Source organism: Physeter macrocephalus, chromosome 9, assembly GCF_002837175.3.
Source record: "Physeter macrocephalus isolate SW-GA chromosome 9, ASM283717v5, whole genome shotgun sequence".
Lineage (NCBI taxonomy): Eukaryota > Metazoa > Chordata > Mammalia > Artiodactyla > Physeteridae > Physeter > Physeter macrocephalus.
Window position 1 is genome coordinate 83,861 of NC_041222.1, and position 18,562 is coordinate 102,422.

The 18,562-nt window shown below is 54.8% G+C and overlaps 1 protein-coding gene across 1 annotated transcript; it reads right to left on the bottom strand.

The window, feature by feature from the left end:
* Positions 1-3,867: 3,867 nt before the first annotated feature.
* CDK9 (cyclin dependent kinase 9) lies at positions 3,868-8,490 on the bottom strand. Its single transcript, XM_007101779.4, has 7 exons — positions 7,810-8,490; positions 7,268-7,349; positions 6,412-6,502; positions 5,883-6,049; positions 5,597-5,768; positions 5,289-5,437; positions 3,868-4,798 (listed from the first exon to the last, which is right to left on the bottom strand). Exons 1-7 carry the CDS (start codon positions 8,247-8,249, stop codon positions 4,433-4,435), a joined length of 1,467 nt encoding a protein of 488 aa, XP_007101841.2. The 5' UTR covers positions 8,250-8,490; the 3' UTR covers positions 3,868-4,432.
* Positions 8,491-18,562: the final 10,072 nt, after the last annotated feature.

The following is an 18,562-nucleotide window of genomic DNA, read 5'->3' on the forward strand; positions in this document are numbered from 1 at the left end:
AACCACCCCAAATAACCACAGGTAATGTTTCAGTACGATTGCTTCCATCACACTCCTGCAGAAGCAGGAGATATTTTGTAACCTGCTCTTTCCACCTGTTGTCTTTGTGTTGTTGTTGGTTTTTTAATATTTATTTTATTTATTTGGCTGTGCCAAGCCTTAGTTGTGGTACGCAAGAGCTTTAGTTGCTGCGTGTGGGGTCTAGTTCCCTGACTAGGGATCAAACCTGGATCCCCTGAATCAGGAGCGTGGAGTCTTAGCCACTGGACCACCAGGGAAGTCCCAATCCACCTGTGGTCTTTGGAACGTCTTTCTGTCATAGTGTATATACTTCGTCCTTTCACGTGGCGGCCCAGCATCCCATCATAGGGCCGTGCTCTACCTGTGCCGCCCAGAACCTGGCCAGCAAGGTAGCATCGCCCATCATCTTGTTAGAGGTGCCCCACCCAGACCTGTGAGTCAGGGATCGGACGTGCACTCTATTGAAGCTGATGGAGGTTTATGCTTTTCCAACTTTTCCACGAGCAAGGCTGCCCTGAACATCATGGTCACACTGGGTGGAGGTAGCAGAGAACAGGGCTGGAGCGTGGCCTTTGAGGTTCTAGTCCTGGTGTGGCCACTGTACACTGGGCCACGTGGCTCTTCTGTGTACAGGAGAAGAATCAACACGTGCCCTCTCTAGTGGGTCATTCCATGATGTGCTGGCTCCCGTCTTAGAATATACTAGACCAGCTCCTTCCCTAATCCTCCTTTACAGTAGATTGTTGCCACTTCTGGTCTTTGGTCCCCTTCCTCCTGTTCTCCAGTGATCCTACTCCTCCCGGCAGGGTTTCAGCCAAAGCAATCCACCCAATGGCTCTTGCCAAGGTCATCACTGAGGTCAGTGTGGCTAAACCTGATGGTCAGTCTTCACCCCCATCTTCTTGGCCCATCGAGAGCACTTGTCTAGGCGATCACTCCCATGTCTCAAAAACACCCTCTGGGGGCTTCCGTGGTGGCGCAGTGGTTGACAGTCCGCCTGCCGATGCAGGGGACACGGGATCGTGCCCCGGTCCGGGAAGATCCCACATGCCGCGGAGCGGCTGGGCCCGTGAGCCATGGCCGCTGAGCCTGCGCGTCTGGAGCCTGTGCTCTGCAACGGGAGAGGCCACAACAGTGAGAGGCCCGCGTACCGCAAACAAACAAACAAACAAACAAACAAACAAAAACCCACCCTCTGTCTCTTAGCTTCTGGAACTCACTCTTCCTATGGTCTCTCTCTCTCTCTCTCTTTTTTATTTGGCCGTGCCGCGCGGCTTGCGGGATCTTAGTTCCCTGACCAGGGATAGAACCCGGAGCCCCGGTAGTGAAAGTAAGGAGTCCCAAACACCGGACCGCCAGGGAATTCCCTCAGTGGTCTCTTACTTCACCTGCTGTTGTCCTCAACTCCCTGACGACATTGAACACTGGAGTGTCCCAGTGGACCATGTCTCCCTGCTCTGCTCTTCCCATGGGATCGCATCCTGCGTTGGGACTTTAAAAGCCACCAGGCTGGCGACTCCCAAAGGTGTGTTTAGACTCTGGGGGGCTCTGAACTATATATATAGTTCGGGTATATACCTGCCAACTCAACCTGGATGTCCATCTGTCAACCTCCAATCTACCATTGAAAAACCATGCTCCAGGGACTTCCCTGGTGGTCCAGTGGTTAAGACTCTGCCTTCCACTGCACGGGGCACAGGTTCGATCCCTGGTCCCTGGTCAGGGAACTAAGGTCCCACACGCATGTGGCGTGGCCAAAAGAAAAACAAAAACCGCCCGAAAACCACAGTCCAGCCTGACCTGCTGCAGCCTTCTCTGTCTCAAGGATGGCAGCTCCGTCCTCCTTCCAGCCAAAGCCTAGGTCTCTCAACTCCTCATTCATTCAAACTCACATCCAACCTGAATGATTTGCCCTCACAATAACCTATACATCCAAGCACTCCTCACCACCAGCTTCATGACCAGCTTGGTACAAGTCACCATCATCTTCTGCCCAGATTATTACAATAGCCCTAACCAATCTCCCTGCTTCCATCTTTACCTCCTTAGTTTTTCTCAACTTAGTCACTGTGAGTTTTTTTATTTTTATTTTTTATTGGTATATTTTTTTAATTTATTTTTTATTGAAGTATAGCTGAATCACAATGCTGTATTAATTACTGCTGTACAGCAAAGTGGCTCAGTTATACATATATATATATATTTTTTCATATTCTTTTCCATTATGGTTGATCACAGGGTATTGAATATAGTTCCCTGTGCTATACAGTAGGACCTTGTTGTCTATCCATTCTGTATATACTAGTTTGCATCTGCTAATCCCAAACTCCCAATCCAACCTTCTCCCACCCCGCACCCCCTTGGCAACCACCAGTCTATTCTCTACGTCCCTGATTCTGTTTCATAGATAGGTTCATTTTTGTCTTCTTTTAGATTCTACATATAAGTGATAACACATGTACTTGTCTTTCTCTTCCTGACTTACTTCACATAGTATGATAATCTCCAGTTGCATCCATGTTGCTGCAGATGGCATTTTGTTTTTTTATGGCTGAGTAGTATTCCACTGTAGATACATACATCTTTATCCATTCATCTGTTGATGGACACTTAGATTGTTTCCGTGTGTTGGCTATTGTGCATAGTGCTGCTATGAACATAGGGGTGCACGTGTCTTTTTGAATTATAGTTTTGTCCTGATATATGCCCAGGAGTGGGATTGCTGAATCATATGGTAACTCTGTTTTTAGTTTTGAGGAATCTCCATATTGTTTTCCACCATGAGTTTTTAAAAATCATCAGATTGTGTCCCTCCGTACAGAGCTCTCCTGAAGGATTCCTAGGCTCGGGGCTAGAGTAGATTCTCCTTCAGAGACTCCAGAAGGAAACAACCCTGCCGATGACACCTACAGATTTCAGAAATTCACCTCCAGATCTGAGACAATAAGTTTGTTATTTTAGGCCACCATGTTTGGCAGCCCCAAGAAACAAATATACCAGTCAAGAATTTTTTTACTTTCACCGGCCTTTTGTGAAGCTGTGATCTAAGTTAATACCTACAAGCAAAGGACAGTTGCCGTAAAAGGTTTTGCCAACGTTCCTTCCCAGGTCCAAGAGGACTCCCACCTGACAGAATAAAGGATTTGCTTCCTACGTGGCTGCCCCCAACTTCAGACTCACAGGAAATGTGTCCCCCAGAACGTACTGCTCCTCCAAGGGTCCCAGCTCTGAGCCCTCATGATCCAATCTTCCACTAACTCTTCTCTGTCCTCCTGCCCACTTGCCACCCTAATCCAGGCTACTGCCACCTCCCCGAGCTCCTGGAGATCCTTCAGTTTCCCTGGTCATTTCCTCTCTTGCACCCTCTATCTAGCAGCCCGAGAGGTTTTGCAAGTTACAGACTTGACCGTCGTCATTCCACTGATTAGGAGCCCCTGCAGCCTCCGGTGCTCGAAAGCCTGAACGTGCGTCAGCCACAGCAGACTGTGCCTCCCCGCCCCATGCTCCCCGCCCCGGGTCACCGCTGCAGATGTAGCTCACCGCAGGCCATCTCCAGTTCCCTCATCAGCAGACTGAGCCCCATTTCTCACGTCTCCCCGCTTCCTCGGACACTGAGCGGAGAGGAGGAGCAAGGGAGCATCATGGTACCTGCCCGGTGGGGAGCATGACGGCAAACGTTCTGGAAGGTGCTCAAGAGAAAAACAGAAAAGACAAAGTCCTCTGAAGGTATGTCACAGGACATGAACTGGATCAAAGAAAAGAACCAAGACTTGACAGATCAAATCTCAAAGGCCAGCTACAGGTCTAAGAGCTGGGGGTCTGAACATAGCACAGAGCACACAATCATTTACTGAAAAAGAGTCAACTTTAATTGTAAGTGACCGAACTGCATCCAGGAGATGTCTCTGAACGATTGAACAAACACGATAAAATTGTCCTATTGAAGAAACCAAGAGTTTCTGCCAGCCCCAGAGCTTCTGAGGGTTAGGCCAAGAGCAGCCCATTCCCAAGGCCGGTTCTGTCCCCCACGCCAGCTTCTCATCCCATGAGGAGGGCTGGGGATGGGTGAGGGACCTGTCCCCTCCTCCCAGCATGCTGGGATCTCTTAGAAAGTCACCAGTGGGGTGCGCCGTTCCTCCCATCTCATTCCTGTCCTGAGATAAACGGAGACCCTCTGGGCATCACCCCAAAAGCCAGGGAACGAAGTGCGGCACCCCAAGTGCCTTCCTGGCCCCTCAGCCAAAGCTTTATTCCGGTCTGCTCGGTTGGCTCCTGATGCCCAGGGCGGGCACTAAATAAAATACGCACTGGAGAAAAAACTCAAAACGCCCCCAAATCTCCACAACACAAGTCACAGAGCAGAAGAAAAAATAAAACAACGGCCTTAACGAGAAGCAACAGCGGCTGGCCCTCAGAAGACACGTTCAAACTCCGTCTGGTTGCTAGTGGCGGGATTGCGGCTCTGGTTGGTGGACTGCTGGGTGATCTGGCTGCCCTTCCGGCGCGGTGGTGCTAGGTACTCAAACATGGACGTCAGGTGGGTGGAGAGCATGCCCTTGAGGTCCGAGGGCATGGGGTCGGACCAGAAGAAGTCGTGGTTCAGGGCGTCATCACTGTCGATGCGCTGGGCGGGATCCAGCACCAGCAACTTGTCGATGAGGTCCAGTGCATAGGGGTCACGCACATAGGCCTTCAGCCTGTCCTTCACCTTCCGCTTCTGGCCCTTGACCAGGTCCAGTTTCTCAAACAGCTCATACTTGTCCACATTTGGCCACACCTGGGGTGGGAGGCGTGGAAAAGAGGATGTAGTCAGTTCAGGGGCTACATGGCTGGTGCACGGGTCAAGCACTTGAAGGGACTAAACATTGTCCGTTCAGAAGCTCCCAGACCGCCCCTGGAGGGCAAACCTGACCCCTCCAAGGTGAAAGCAGCAGGAACCAAATATTTGGCAAACACCAAGTTACCGGGCCCTTTGACACAAACTGTCTGGCGTACGTGCACCAAGCCTGATAGAACCACGGTTGTCTCAGAGCAGAGCAGCTCAGCTCTGAAGTGAGGGGCTCAGACGCCCTCCCCAAAGCCAAAGAATTAAAGGGATGCAGCCGAGACTTAACAGTCTGTGTGGCTCTAAACAGCAGACCCCAACCATCCACCGGCAACCTCTCCAGAATGGAGCTTTTCCTCTATTCAGCACCCACCCCTCCCCTGCCAGGGAGACTTCTCTGCAGCCCGTGGGGCCCACGGGCCCAGGCCGCCCGACTCCGTACCTCCGGGGTGATGGAGCCACAGAGCTGACTGATGAGGGCAAGCTGGTGCTGCTCTGTGTTGCCCTGCATGATAGGGCTGCGGGTCCACATCTCTGCCATGATGCACCCAGCACCCCACAGGTCAATGGGGGGGCCGTAGTCCCGCTCTCCTGAGAAGAAGAGCACACCAGGAGGGCCCCTTGAGCCCGACAGCCTCCTGAGAGGCAATGCCCCCGGGCCGGGGGCTCAAGAAGCCCTGGCAGTGGGGGGCTGAGGCCGGGTAAGTGCCCAGCCCCTGCTTCCCTCTGCCAGCTCGGGAGAGTCCTCACCGAGCAACAGCTCCGGGGGCCGGTACCAGAGCGTCACCACACGGTTGGTGTAGCGGTTGGGCTGGCTGTTCTTGGCCAGGCTGAAGGCCCGGGCCAGCCCAAAGTCTGCCAGCTTCAGAACTCCATCGCGGGTGATGAGCACATTAGCCGCCTTCATATCCCTGTGCAGGATCTGCGGGAAGCACAAAGGTGAGGGTTCCCGAGGGTCCTTTAGCCACACCCACCCCACAGTGAGAGCAAAGGCCAGCCCAAGCCTTGGTCTCTCCTCCCCTACTCTGGCCCCCACCTTGTTCCTGTGGATGTAGTAGAGACCATTGAGCAACATCTGCATGACCCTCTTGATCTCAGACAGTGTGAACTTGACTAAGACATTGCTCAGCAACCCGGCAAGGTCATGCTCGCAGAAGTCAAACACCAGGTATATACTGCCTTTGCAGCGGTTATAGGGGGAAGCTGAGACCGGAAGAATGAAGGGGAGAGAGAGGGACAAGAACAAAATCAAAAATCTCATATGCAGCTCACTTTCCCACAAGCAGCTCCTACCCTCTCCAACCTATGGACCCCTGGATATCCAGGTGCGAATCCCTTCACAGGTAAAATATTTTCTGAGCGCCTTCTCTGGGCTGGGTACTGTGGCAGGCCCCGAGGAGGCACCTGCTCTGATGAAAGGGCCAGAGAAAGCAGTCACACTTGGTATGCCTGGGTTAAGAAGAGGCAATGTAAGTGTGTCCAGTTCCAACTTTTGCAAACAAAACCTTAGGCAATAAGCCTCATTTTCTCCATCTGAAAATGGGGATGAGATCCGAACAACTTACCTTTGGTTCGACAGATCTCAATCAAGTTGACCACATTCTCGTGTTTTAGAAGCTGGAGGATCTTGATTTCCCGCAAGGCTGTAATGGGGAACTGGGTGGGAAAAAGACAGGAGAAGGTCAAAAGTGGGTGAGCGCACCACAGACCAAGGAACTGGCCAGGGAGTCCACAGGAAGGGTCAAAGGTTGGGAGACAGAGTACGAGCGTAGGCTCTGAAATTGGCTGTCTCAAATGCTATATTTGTAAAATGGGTGTAGTAGTATGTACCCCTCAAGGAGCTGGTTGCAGACAACGAATTGAAATAGCTATACTTCACACAAATGCTCTATTACTAGTTATTAAATGCTCCACAGTTTCTTCAACCTTATAAGTTTTAGCTCTATGCCTGTGTTTAACTGTGAGGTAGTTAACAAGCACAAAAATAAAGAAGCAAGTCTCTTGAAAACTGGACTACAGCTAAGATGGGGCGGCGGGTGGAAGGAACTGTTGTTTTTCAAGTGAATACCAGTCACCCTTTTAAAGTCATTGCATATAACTTATTATTATTTTACATTCAACAAAATTAAACCCTAAAGAAAAAGTCATCAAAGACTTCCTAACTTCAGGAACCAAGGTGCACTCAGTGCAAGCATGAGCTCCCCCTCCTGGCGCCAACCATATTCACCTAAGAATGAACTATGAAGCGGCTTTAAAACATTTGAATTAAAAGATTTAACTTGCAAGTCAAATTCCCTGGAATATGGAAATTTCGAAACACGTAAACTGAATCTATACGTGAGAATCCCAGAAGCAGCACGGTGGAAACCCAACCTCACGCCCAAAGGAGCTGGCCGACCTGCCCACCCCACCCGTACTCACCCCCTCCTTCTCATTCTCCATCAGTACCTTCTTCAGAGCCACTTTTTGGCCGGTCTTGCGATGCTTTGCCTTAAACACCTCCCTGCAGGCCGAGAGGGGGACCCAAGAGGACTCTTCAGGCCATTTCCGCAGGGCCCGCCCCTCCCCCACCAGAGGAGCACAGGAAAGGGAATCCGGGCGGGGCTGGGCCGTGTACCCAGGGCACTCGGCTACCCCACCACGCGGTGTCTTCGGTCCCTCTCCGAGCCTCTACCTCCTTCCCTCCGCCCCTTCTCCTCACCCGTGAGTCTCGCGGAGAGATCCCGCTCCACTCACATGCTCCTCTCTGCAACCCCTCCCTGCCCCCCATCAAGGGCCTCAAGCTCCTCCCCGCCAGCCGGCTCTGTCAGGCCCGGGAGGGCTGCGGCGCGGCCTAGCGAGACCAGGGGACAAGTCTGTGGCTAAATGGCTTCCCGACCAACTGGGCCCGGGCCTGGGCTTCCCGACGTCGGCCCGGAGGGGTGCAGGCTCACGGCTCCCGGTCCCTGGGGGCCAAGCCTTACCCGAAGGTGCCTTGGCCGATTTTAGCGAGCTTCTCATATTTGGACACCTCATCACAAAAGGGGCATTCCACCGAGTCGTACTGCTTTGCCATGGCCGCCTCCAGTGCGCCGCCGCCACCTCCAGCCGCCGCCGCCGTCGCTGCTCCCACTCCAGGTCCCGCCGCCGTGCTCCAGGCCCCTCCGCGGCCGCGCCACTTCCGCCTCCACGGCCACTTCCGGCCTCGCGGCGCCGACCCCACCTCTTCCGTCCGCCGCCCGCCGCCAGGCCCCCTGGGACTTGTAGTTCCCGAGAGGCCAGGAGGAGCCGGAGCTGCAGAGGCGCCTCCGCCACCGCCGCTGCCCCCGCCTCCGCCGCCGCCACTGCTGGCTGCGGCCCCGATCGGGGGCGCGGGGAGACGGGGCGCCGGGGCTGGGGCTCGGGGTGGTGCGTCCCGCTGCATCGGCTCGGGCCGCCGCCGCTGCCGAAGCCGCTGCCGCTCTGGCGCCCGATCCGGGGCCAGCCGCAGTGCCCTGCTCCTCCTCCTCCTCCGACGGCGCCGCCTCCGCCAGGCTGCGCTGGGCGCGGGGCGGGGGGGCGGCCCCCGAGCCGCGGCCTGGGGGCTCCCTGGCCGGGCCCGGGCCCGGGGCGGCCGGGCGAGGGGGCCGGACGGGAAGAGCCGATGAGGAGGCGGCCCGAGAGCCCGGGAGGGGGCGCGTTATAAAGGGGGAGGTGCCCCAGCCTCGCCCTCCCCTCCCCCTCCTCCCGCCCCCTCACTCCTCCCTCCCACCCTTCGCGGCCGCACCTGCCGCCGCCGCCGCCGCCGCCACCGCCGCCACCACCGCCACCGCCGCCACCACCGCCACCACCGCCACCCGCTCCCTGTCCGCCCGCCGCCCTCGGCGCGTCACCGCCCGCGGCCCCTCCTCCGCCTTCGGAGGTGGGGCCCCGCGCTCTACACCTGGCTGCGGGGCGACTCGCCGCGTGCCTCAGTTTACCTACACGTGCTAGCTGCCGCGGGGAGCCCCTACCTCCTCAGCTCGGGGTGCACCCCCTCACAGACGAAGGCGGGAGGTGCCGAGGGAGCGGCCTCCGGCCTGGGGAGGAGAGAACGGCCGCCACCGCCGCCTCCCCGGGCCCCTGCCACCCGCCGTTGATATGGCAACTGACAGCCGCCAGGGGGCGCGGCGACATTGGAGGCGGCGAGCGAGCAAAGCCCAGGCCTTCCAGCCCTGGACCCCCTGTTCTCCGGGAGGCAGGGATGAAACCCACAGGACCCCCGTCCCCGCTGAGCTGCGCCCGAGCTGGTCGCGCCCAGGATCAGTAGTCACAAAAGTAGCTAGCATTTACTCTGCACCCTTGTGTGCTCAGGTAGTGCTGGGCGTTCCTGCTGAATCCTGAATCAACAGCCCCATAGTCAGGATCACTAACCAATTTTACAGAAGAGCACACTGAGGCTCAGAGAGGTGAGGTCATTTGCTCAAGGTCACACAGTGACAAAGCTGGGACTCGAACCTTGTCTGTCTGAGTCTGAAGAGGATTCTCTTGACTCAGGCTATTTACAGTCTGTCCAGGAGGACAGCAGTCGTGCTGTTTGAGGCCTGTTGTCCTTATGTGCCAGGCACCAAGCCCACCATTCACCCATCTCCTTCTCTGGTGCTGTGCCCCCTTTCCCTACCCCGGCCCTTCCCCAGCATCTTTCTGATACCTTTCTGGCTCCAGGAGCCTCCTCTTTCTTCCTGCAGCCCTACTCAAAAGGTAGGGCTCCCTGCCTTCAGGGCTGTGCTCTCTGATTGCACCCCAGTACCTTTTCTACCTGCAGGAAGCACCCCCCCCAGTTGCTCTCCACCTCTTAGCTCACATGGCTTGGCCTTGAAGCTTCCATGTAGGAGCAGTCAGGAATGGGTCTGGTGATCCTGGTGTCCCAAGAGACCCTGTTCTGCCATGGGGGACCCTGCCTGGGAAGGTCTTGAGGGTCAGGTGAGGAGCAGAGAGCACTCTCCTGAAGGCAGTGTAGACCAGCAGTGGTTTGAGGCAAGTCAGGGAGTGATCTGGGGTCAGCTTCTTGGGCACACTATTAGAAGCAGAGTGGCCACTGGCTACATTGGGGGTGGGGAGGGCAAGGAGGGAGAAAATAACAATTGTAGTAACTACAATTTATCAAGGGAAAATAAATGGTCCAAGCTGTACGCTTCGCACTTTATGGGAATTATCTCAATTCTCACTCAGCAATATTATACTATTATTACTTCTGTTGTACTCAAAAGGACTGAAATTCGGAAGTGCCATCATTGGCCAGGGTCAAATGGCTGGCCAGTTGCCATACTGGTATTTGAACCAGGTCAGTCTGGTGCCAACCCCAAGCAATTACCCGTATCAGGACCCCACCCATCTGGGCTGAGGGTGGAGTTAGGGCACAGTCATGTCACAGCACCACTGGCTGTGTGCCTTGGATACCGGTGGGAGGTGTGGGAGGGGGTAGTAGCATTGGAGTAGGTAGGACTGCTGTGGGCTTGGGTGGCTTCCACCATCAGACTCTCGGGGGGGGCCCCTACTTGTTTCTCACGAGCCCTCCCTAAGTCACATCCTGTGGGCAGAGGCCTCAGCAAAAGTTCCGGTGGTGTCATCTCCTCCACCCCACCATCCCTGGCCTAAACCCTGACATCACCAGTCACTTCCCCTCAGGGCCTCAGGCCCTCAGCCCTTCCTTGGGGAGGGAGGCAGGCAGGAGCAGTCAGAAGCCCTTCAGAAGGCTGCCCAGGTGAAAGTGAGAAGAAATTAGGTCCTAGCCAGAGACAATTTCTCACTGACTTTGACTTCTGATTTGTTGGTTTGAGGGAAATGTTTCCTGTTTCCATGGCTCAGCTAAGCTGGCAAAGCAGGGCATGTGGCCAATACTCAGGATGTTTGCCGATTGACTGACCAGGCTCTGAGAGAGCCTCTGGTCCCGCTGCCATTTAGCAGTTAGGGAAACTGAGGCACAGAGTAGGAAAGGGAGCCACTGGCCAGCTGCTTGACCCTGGCCTGGACCCTCTGTTTTCCTCCCCCGAGTAGGAACAGGGTACGGGGCATATTGAGAGAAGAAGAAAGGCTCGTGGGGTGGGGTGCTCTTGACTGCCGGTCTGTCTGGGGAGACAAGGGGTCACTGGATAGGGGGATACCGGACAGAGAGTGGCTGTGTGATGCCCACAGCCCTGCAATCCCATGGACATTCTGCCCACACCGGCTGGGTACTGACTGTGCCCGGCCCCGTGTTGTTATGTGTCAGACCCCTAGAACTTTATAGCACCCCTCTTAGGAAGTTGCTATTATGGGGCCAAAGTTACAGAAGAAGAAACTGAGGTTCAGAGTGGTGAAGTGGCCTGCCCAAGGCCACGCAGCGAGGGAGCTATGGAGCTGGGATTCAAAGCCAGGTCTCTTTGTCCCCCAATATAAGACAACTGAGTCAAGCTGGGGAAAGGTATCTACTGAGTGCTACAGTATAGCAGGCCTGAGGCCAATATGGATGCATGAGGCCTGTTCTCTCAACGGAGCATGAGGTCTGTTTGGAACATGCATATAAACACAAAAGTGAATGTAATACAGATGATAACTCTCAGTATAAATGTGTTATTTCGTTGCCACAGGATATTGTGAGGGATGTTGTATTTGTCCAATTTTACTGATGAGGAAAATGAAGCTCAGAGAGTTGATGTGACTTGCCCGAGGTGGGGTCTGAACTCAGGTTTGCCTGGGTCCAACACCTTTGACTATGACATTGAAAGCCTCCAATCCCTGATAGTACCTGGTCAGATTGCAGACGACTGTGTCATAGACTTGGGGGAAGGAGGGCAAGGAGGGAGGGGACAGAAATCAGAGCACGGTTCCTGGGGCACTGTGGCTCACTCAGACCTCAGGGACTCAGTGGAGGCAAAAGATGGAGCCAGTGGACGGACAAGTGGCATTCCGAGTGCGGGTCCGGCCCAAGCAAAGGCCTGGAGGTGGGAAAGCGCTTGTGTGTTCAGCGCTGCAGAGTGGGGCTGGGCTGGCCTCCAGCGCCGGCTGAGGAGGACCTGGGGGACAGCCACCCACCAGCAGGTCCCCAGCCACACTCCCAACGGCCACTCGAGGCAGCACAAAGAGGGCTCTGAGCTCGGCGGAGCCGCCACACTGAGCCACCACACTGAGCCCCATTCATCCTCTCAGGGATGCAGCAACTGTCCTGGCACCTGGGCCAACGGCAGGGCTAGCCTGGCGCTGACAAGGCTCCTCCACCATGGCAACAGAGCCTCGTCGTGGCTGGGACTCCCAGGTTTCACACCACGTGCCTGCCCTGGGGTTTTCCTGGCCTGTGCCAGTCTGCCCCTGGCCTAAACCACCCCCATCCCTCAGCAACAACCACGAGGGTTTGCTGAGGCCACAGTGTACTGGCCCGGGTCATCATTTGCTCCTTTCGTCTTCCCAACAACTCCAGGAAGTGGGGGCTACTGTGACCCCATTTCACAGATGAGGAAACTGAGACTCAGAGAGGTAAAGTCTCTTATGGAGGATCACACAGCAAGTCGGGAGTGGGCCTGGCCAGGAAGCCAGCACTGGCTGATGCCACAGCCTCAGCAGTTAGCCCAAATCACTGTGACTGCCTCTTGGAAGAGAAGCTGGGGGACCCACCCTCCACCTCCCACCAGGAAGACCCCCAGCTACCACCAGGCCACAGGCCCCTCTCCCTTTTCTGACAACAACCCAAAGATGGGAAGGGACACTGGCCTGGGAGTTAGAACACCTGGGTATCTGTCTGTCTAGTCTCTGCTCCTCTTTAGCCTCAGTTCCCTCATCTGTGAAATGGGACAGTACCAGGATCATCTCACAGGGCTGTGACGATCTGTAGGGGCTTCCAGCTCCATGCCTGGCTCATGGTCAGTGCTCAGTAGAGGGAGCTGGAGTTGTACCCCCCCCTTATCCTCCTAAAGCCATGGTCCAGAAACCCCATCCTTTCATTTGAACTTTGAACACCTGTCCCGTCCAGGCCTCTTTGCTGCCTCTGTCTCACAGGCTGTGTCCCTTTTCCCTCCAGGGCCTCAGGTTCCCCCTCATCCCATCGAGAAGGTTCAGCAGACCCTTCCCCTGCCAAGGTCTATCATCCAGCTGCCAGAGGGTGGTGGGAGCTATGAGTGTGGAAGTTAGGACCTCAGGCTCCACAGCTGGACAGGCAGATCCCAATTCCAGGTAACTTGACTTTGGGTGGGGGTGGGGGGGCTCAGTTTCCACATCAGTAGAATGAGGACAAGAGAAACTACATTTGCCTCTTAGGGCAGAAGAACTGAGCCCTGTGGCTGCACATACTAAGTGACCAGAAAACGTTAGTCGTTAGTAGTCATTATTTTTATGGAGGATGCAGGATGGGCCCCATCTGACCTTGAACTTCCCCTGTCACAGCCCCAGTTGCCAGCCCTGGGGCCAGGATAATAAGGTCCAATCATGCTGGAGCCTCTGGGGGTTGACTGCATACCTTGCACTTGTGCCTATTCTAGAGATTAGGTGACTGAGGCTTCAGAGGTAGAAGTTAACTTGTTAGCAGCACTCAGAGCCAGGATTTGAAGCTCCTGGTCTTTCAGCTGCACCACCCCTAGCAGCTGCTGAAAGCCTCCACAGGTGTCAGGGACAACCTGTGTAGGAGAGGTTTCGTTTCCTCATCTCTGTCCTGTCCACGTGAGCGCGCGCACGCACACACACACACACAGAGACACGCACACACACGGGGGTTGCAGGGTGGAAAAACACCAGGCTGTGGGTTAAGGGCCTGAAAGGGCAAGTTGTAGCCCAGTCCGCGCCACCCACCCGCCGTGTGACCTGGGGCAGTCCTGCCTGTCTGTGCCTTGGGTTTCCTATCTTTGTACAATGGGGCGGTGGACTAAGTTATCACCGTGTCCCTGCTAGCTTGAAAAGGAGTGTAGTGGGCACTGATTCTGTGCCAGGCTTTGCCCCAAGCACTGGACTCTGTGAGGTGGGCGTTGCAAATAACCCCTACTCACAGAGAGGAAACTGAGGCTCCGGGAGGTGAGTTCCCTAGTCCAGGGTCACACAGCGACAAAGTGGCCAGCCAAGACTTGAATTTGGGTCTGGGTGGTCCCAGAGCCCACAGGCCAAACCATGGCACTCTCCTATCCACCGCTGCCAGTGCATCCCCCAGCACTGAGGCTTAGAATAAACCCCCCTGCCCTCAGGTCTGACTCCCTGCACCGTCCCAGCCTGCTGGCCAGACCCCCTGATAGCTGTTGGCAGGTCCCCAGAGGCCCCCAGCCCAGTGGGCTCTGTTCCCAGAGTCTGTGGTTTATTTCCCAGACCTTCCAGATCTCACACGCTTGCGGTCTGTCCCCTGCCTCCCCTGCCTCCCGGAGGCCAAGGCCAAGGAGGAGGCCCACAGGGGCCGGGACTGGGGGAGGCCCCTGCCTCCGCCCCCTGCAGAGAGGATGGGGAGGGTGGGGCTGTGGGAGTTTCACTGGTTTAAAAATACACAGAGGAAGCGAGTGAGAGGGCGCGAGAAAGGGGAAGGGGAGATGAGGGAGGCATCGCAACGTTGATGTCTAGAGCTTCGAGTGGCCACTTGCCTTCCAGCCAGGGGCTTTGCACGACTTGCCAAGATGACGGAGGGGACCAAGAAGGCCAGCAAAAAGTTCAGTGAGTGCAGGGTGCCTTTTGCACTGTCCTTCATCCCTGTCTGTCCGTCCATCTCAGCCTCTCTGTATTTGCTTCTTCATCACTCTACCTCGTTTCTGTTTTTCTTTCTGTCCATCCCTGTCTCTCTCCAGAGGCCTCTGCTTCTGAGTTTCCAGTCGCCACCTCTCCATCCCTGGCCCGGTATCTCTCTCTCTCCAGCTGGTTAGGCTCTCCATCTCTGTTCTTCTCTTGTCTGTCTCTGCCCGTCTCTACTTCTCTGTCTCTCCCCACCCCAGCTCTCAGTCCCTCCATTCGTCTGCGTGTCCTTTGGCTCCCTTTGACCTCATGGCTGGGCCAGGGAAGACCTCCACGCAGTCCACACCCTGCCTCTGGGCCTGGTTCACGTGGGGTCTCAGGCTGGGAGTTGCTGTGGCTGAGGCGGGGGGAGGGGTGTGTGCCATGAGATCCTGTCCCATGTCCCCATCAGCAGTGACGCTGGGACCCAGAGCAACTCAGTGAGGGGCCACACCCACCCATCACTTCTCCCCCAGGTTGGTGATCCCTTCCTGGTGCCAGCAAACTTCGGTTTCCTCTGATTCTTCTGATCTGACAGCGCAGGGGGAGGGTGGACAGGGCTAGGATTATGACTGTATTCCACAGATGAAAAGACTGAGACCAAGACACTTGCCTGAGGTCTTATGGGGCTACAGAGCAGGGCTCAATCTCAAGTTCCTGGACTCTGGGCCTCAGTTTCCCTCCCTGCCCCACTACTGTTTCCTCCAGACCCCCAGTCCCCAGGGGACAAAACAAGTGGTGCTGACAAAGAAGGCAGTCGTTGGCACAATTTCTGCCCCATGGCATAGCTTTCTAAGAGCAGAGCCTCAGCATCTTCTGACAGCATTTGTCAGGAGGCAGAGAATAAGACCAAGTGAGGGGGTGGGCAGGACTGGGAGGAAAGCCCCAGAACACTGACCCCAGCAGTCCAGAGTCCTGGGCCCTTGTCCAGGCTCAGCCTTGCTTTGTGACCCTGGGCAAATTCCTTCCCCTCTCTGGGCCTCAGTTTTCTGTCTGGTCAGATGGGGGCATCCCACCTATATATTCCATCATGGTTGTGAGGACCTGTGGAGGCACAGGATGCCGAGGAAGTGGAAAATGCCAGGGTTTTTCCTTTTTGCTTATCTGGAGGCTGTAGTGAAGTCAGTCAGATGGTGGTGGCTGCGAGGAGGGGCAGTCTCACAGCTGGGGACAGGGAGGAGGGAACTCACATGCACCCCTGCGGAAACGAGGAGATGGTATCACCCGAGCACTGCTGCTTGAGTCCCAACACCAGGCTCAGCTGACAGGAAGGACAGAACCGCAGGAAGTGGGACCCTCAGGCTCCCGACAACCCCCTTCTCATTTCGTCCTCACCTCAGGGGCACAGAGCCTCATTCAAACGCCCCCTCCCCACCCCAACACGCGTCTCTCTCTCACACACACACACACACACACACACACACACACACACATACACACACACACACATGCTTCATCTCCCGCTGTGTGACCTCGGGCAGGTCATGTCACAGCTCTGAACCTCAATTTCCTCATCTGGAAAATGGGGGATTAAACTTGTGTCATGGAGTTGTGTTGAGAATTCAGTGAAGTAATTAATGGATGCAGCATGTTTGACAAATGCAGAGGCATTTATTGTGATCATCATCATCTTCATTACTTCTTATGGAGGTTATTCTGTGTGTCAGGTACCATGTTAAGCATGTTATTCACATGCTGAGTTCATGCTTTTCTTCAGTTCTCCCATTGCCCATAGGAGATGGGTACTATAATCTCTATTTTACTGATGTGGAGAATGGGGCTCAGAGAGGTCAAGTGACTTGCCTAAGGTCACACAGCTAGGATGTGGAATTCAAGGGATTCAAGCCCAGGGCTATGCGATTCCAGAGCTGCCATATTATACCATAACAGTTAGAGGGGGTGTCAGTGAAACTCCTAACCCTCCTTGGGCCGTCAATGAGTGGAACTGCACGAATATTTTATTGTTATTATTATTAGTGCTGGCAATATCATTAACTTCTTTCCCTCCCCTTCCCCCTGCCAGAGTTCTTCAAGTTCAAGGGCTTTGGGAGTCTCTCCAACCTTCCTCGGTCCTTCACTCTGAGACGATCTTTGGCCTCCACCAGCATCCGGCCCCATCTGGAGGCTGACACCTTTGACGCCACACAGGATGACATGGTGACAGTCCCCAAGAGCCCCCCGGCCTATGCCCGCTCCAGCGACATGTACAGCCACATGGGCACCATGCCTCGCCCCAGCATCAAGAAGGTTCGGGACCAACAGGCCACCCAGGAGGCCCAGGAGGTTGGCCCTGAGCCCCATGTGGTGCCCCGAGGGCTGCCTGACCCCCCAGGCTGGGAGGCAGCCAAGAAGGTGGTGGTGGAGACCAAAGCCCCCGTGGAGGACACCCCAGCAGTGGGACCCAACCCTTCAGCAGTGGAAGTGGGCCCCATGAGAAAACCTGAGGACCCCAGGGCAGACACAGAAGAGGAGCGAGACCCCAGGAACGTGCTCTCAGAAAGGTAGGTGCCCATCAGGGGAGGGTGAGGGCAGGACCTGCGGGGATGGTGTCTCCAGCCTCCTACCAGTAGATCCTGGAGAGGACCCCCCAACACACACATCTGAGTAGAAACAAAACACACACACACAAACATACCTACACGTTAACCAAGTGCTTACTATAGACCAGGCACTGTACTTAGCCCTTCACTTGTAATTAATTCTCAGGAAAAAAACAAAAACAAAAACCAACAGGGAAAAATAAAAACAAACCCGGGGAGAAGATACTGTTATTTCCATATGACAGAAGAGAAAACTGAGATTCAGAGAGGGAATGTCATCTGCCCCAGTCAGTGTGCACATCTAGCAAATGACAAACTTAGGACTTGAACTAAGACCCCCACCCCACCCCCCACGCCCACCCCGACTCCAAAGCCCTAGGCAGCCTCCAGCATGGGCCCCCAGCTACTGGGTGGATCCAAGCCCAATCACTGGATCCCTGCCCTGGGGCCCACACCCGAATCGCCAACTTTAACTCTGCTGGACAACATTGCTCCCCTTGATCTAGAAGACCATTTGTTAGCTAACTTGGTTACAGGGTGTGTTGAGTTGATGCAAAAATACAAATAGTGATGATACGACCATAGCTCTCATTTAGTCAGTACCCATTTTACTAGGTGTCAAAACAAATGTTACTCACTGAACACTCTGTAGAAGACTGTACTATTACTCCCCCCCCCCCGCCCCCCGCCAATCTTACAGATGCGGAAACTGAGACTCAGCCAAGGTTGCAGAGCTGGGATTTGAGCAGGAATCTGCCTGTCTCCAGTGGCTGCACACTCATCCACCACATTGTACCCACCATCTTCTAAGCCCTACAGCCATGCACTTCATGCCCTTGGGAGACCCCCTCAGCCCCCACCAAAGGAGTCCCTGGCTTTTCTTTTCTTTTTTTCCAGTTTATTTCTTTTTTTAAAATTTATTTTTTTATACAGCAGGCTCTTATTAGTTATCTATTTTATACATATTAGTGTATATATGTTAATCTCAATCTCCCAATTCATCCCACCACCACCCCTGCACCCCCAGTCCCTTGCTTTTCAACCCTCAGAGCCTTTGTCTAAACCATACTGGTCAGATGTACCTATTGAAATAAAGAGGGGGAAAAAAATCTGAGAAAAGTAACTCTAGGGTTGGTTCTGGAACCTCTCTTGAGTGACTTTGCCCTGAGACACCAAGCACAGCTTCTGTGTGCTGGGGTAATTGGTCCTTCAGTGGGGAGCAGGAATTTGTAAAGCTGCAGAGTGACTCTGGTCCAGACGCTGCCTCTTACTGACTGCATGACCTTGGACAAGTCTGTTCCCTTCTCCGAGCCTCACTCTTCTCATCTGATAAATGGGCACAACGATAGCACCTACCTTGTACGGTTGTGGTGAGAATTCAAGAGTAACATACTTGTAAAATCTTAGCACAGCGCCTGACACACCACAAACAACTCGGTAAATGGGAGTGCTTACGTTTATGATGAATAAAACTAATGCTTTTCCACCATCTCTGGCTGCTCCAGGCTGCCTTCTCTTGCCATCCCCT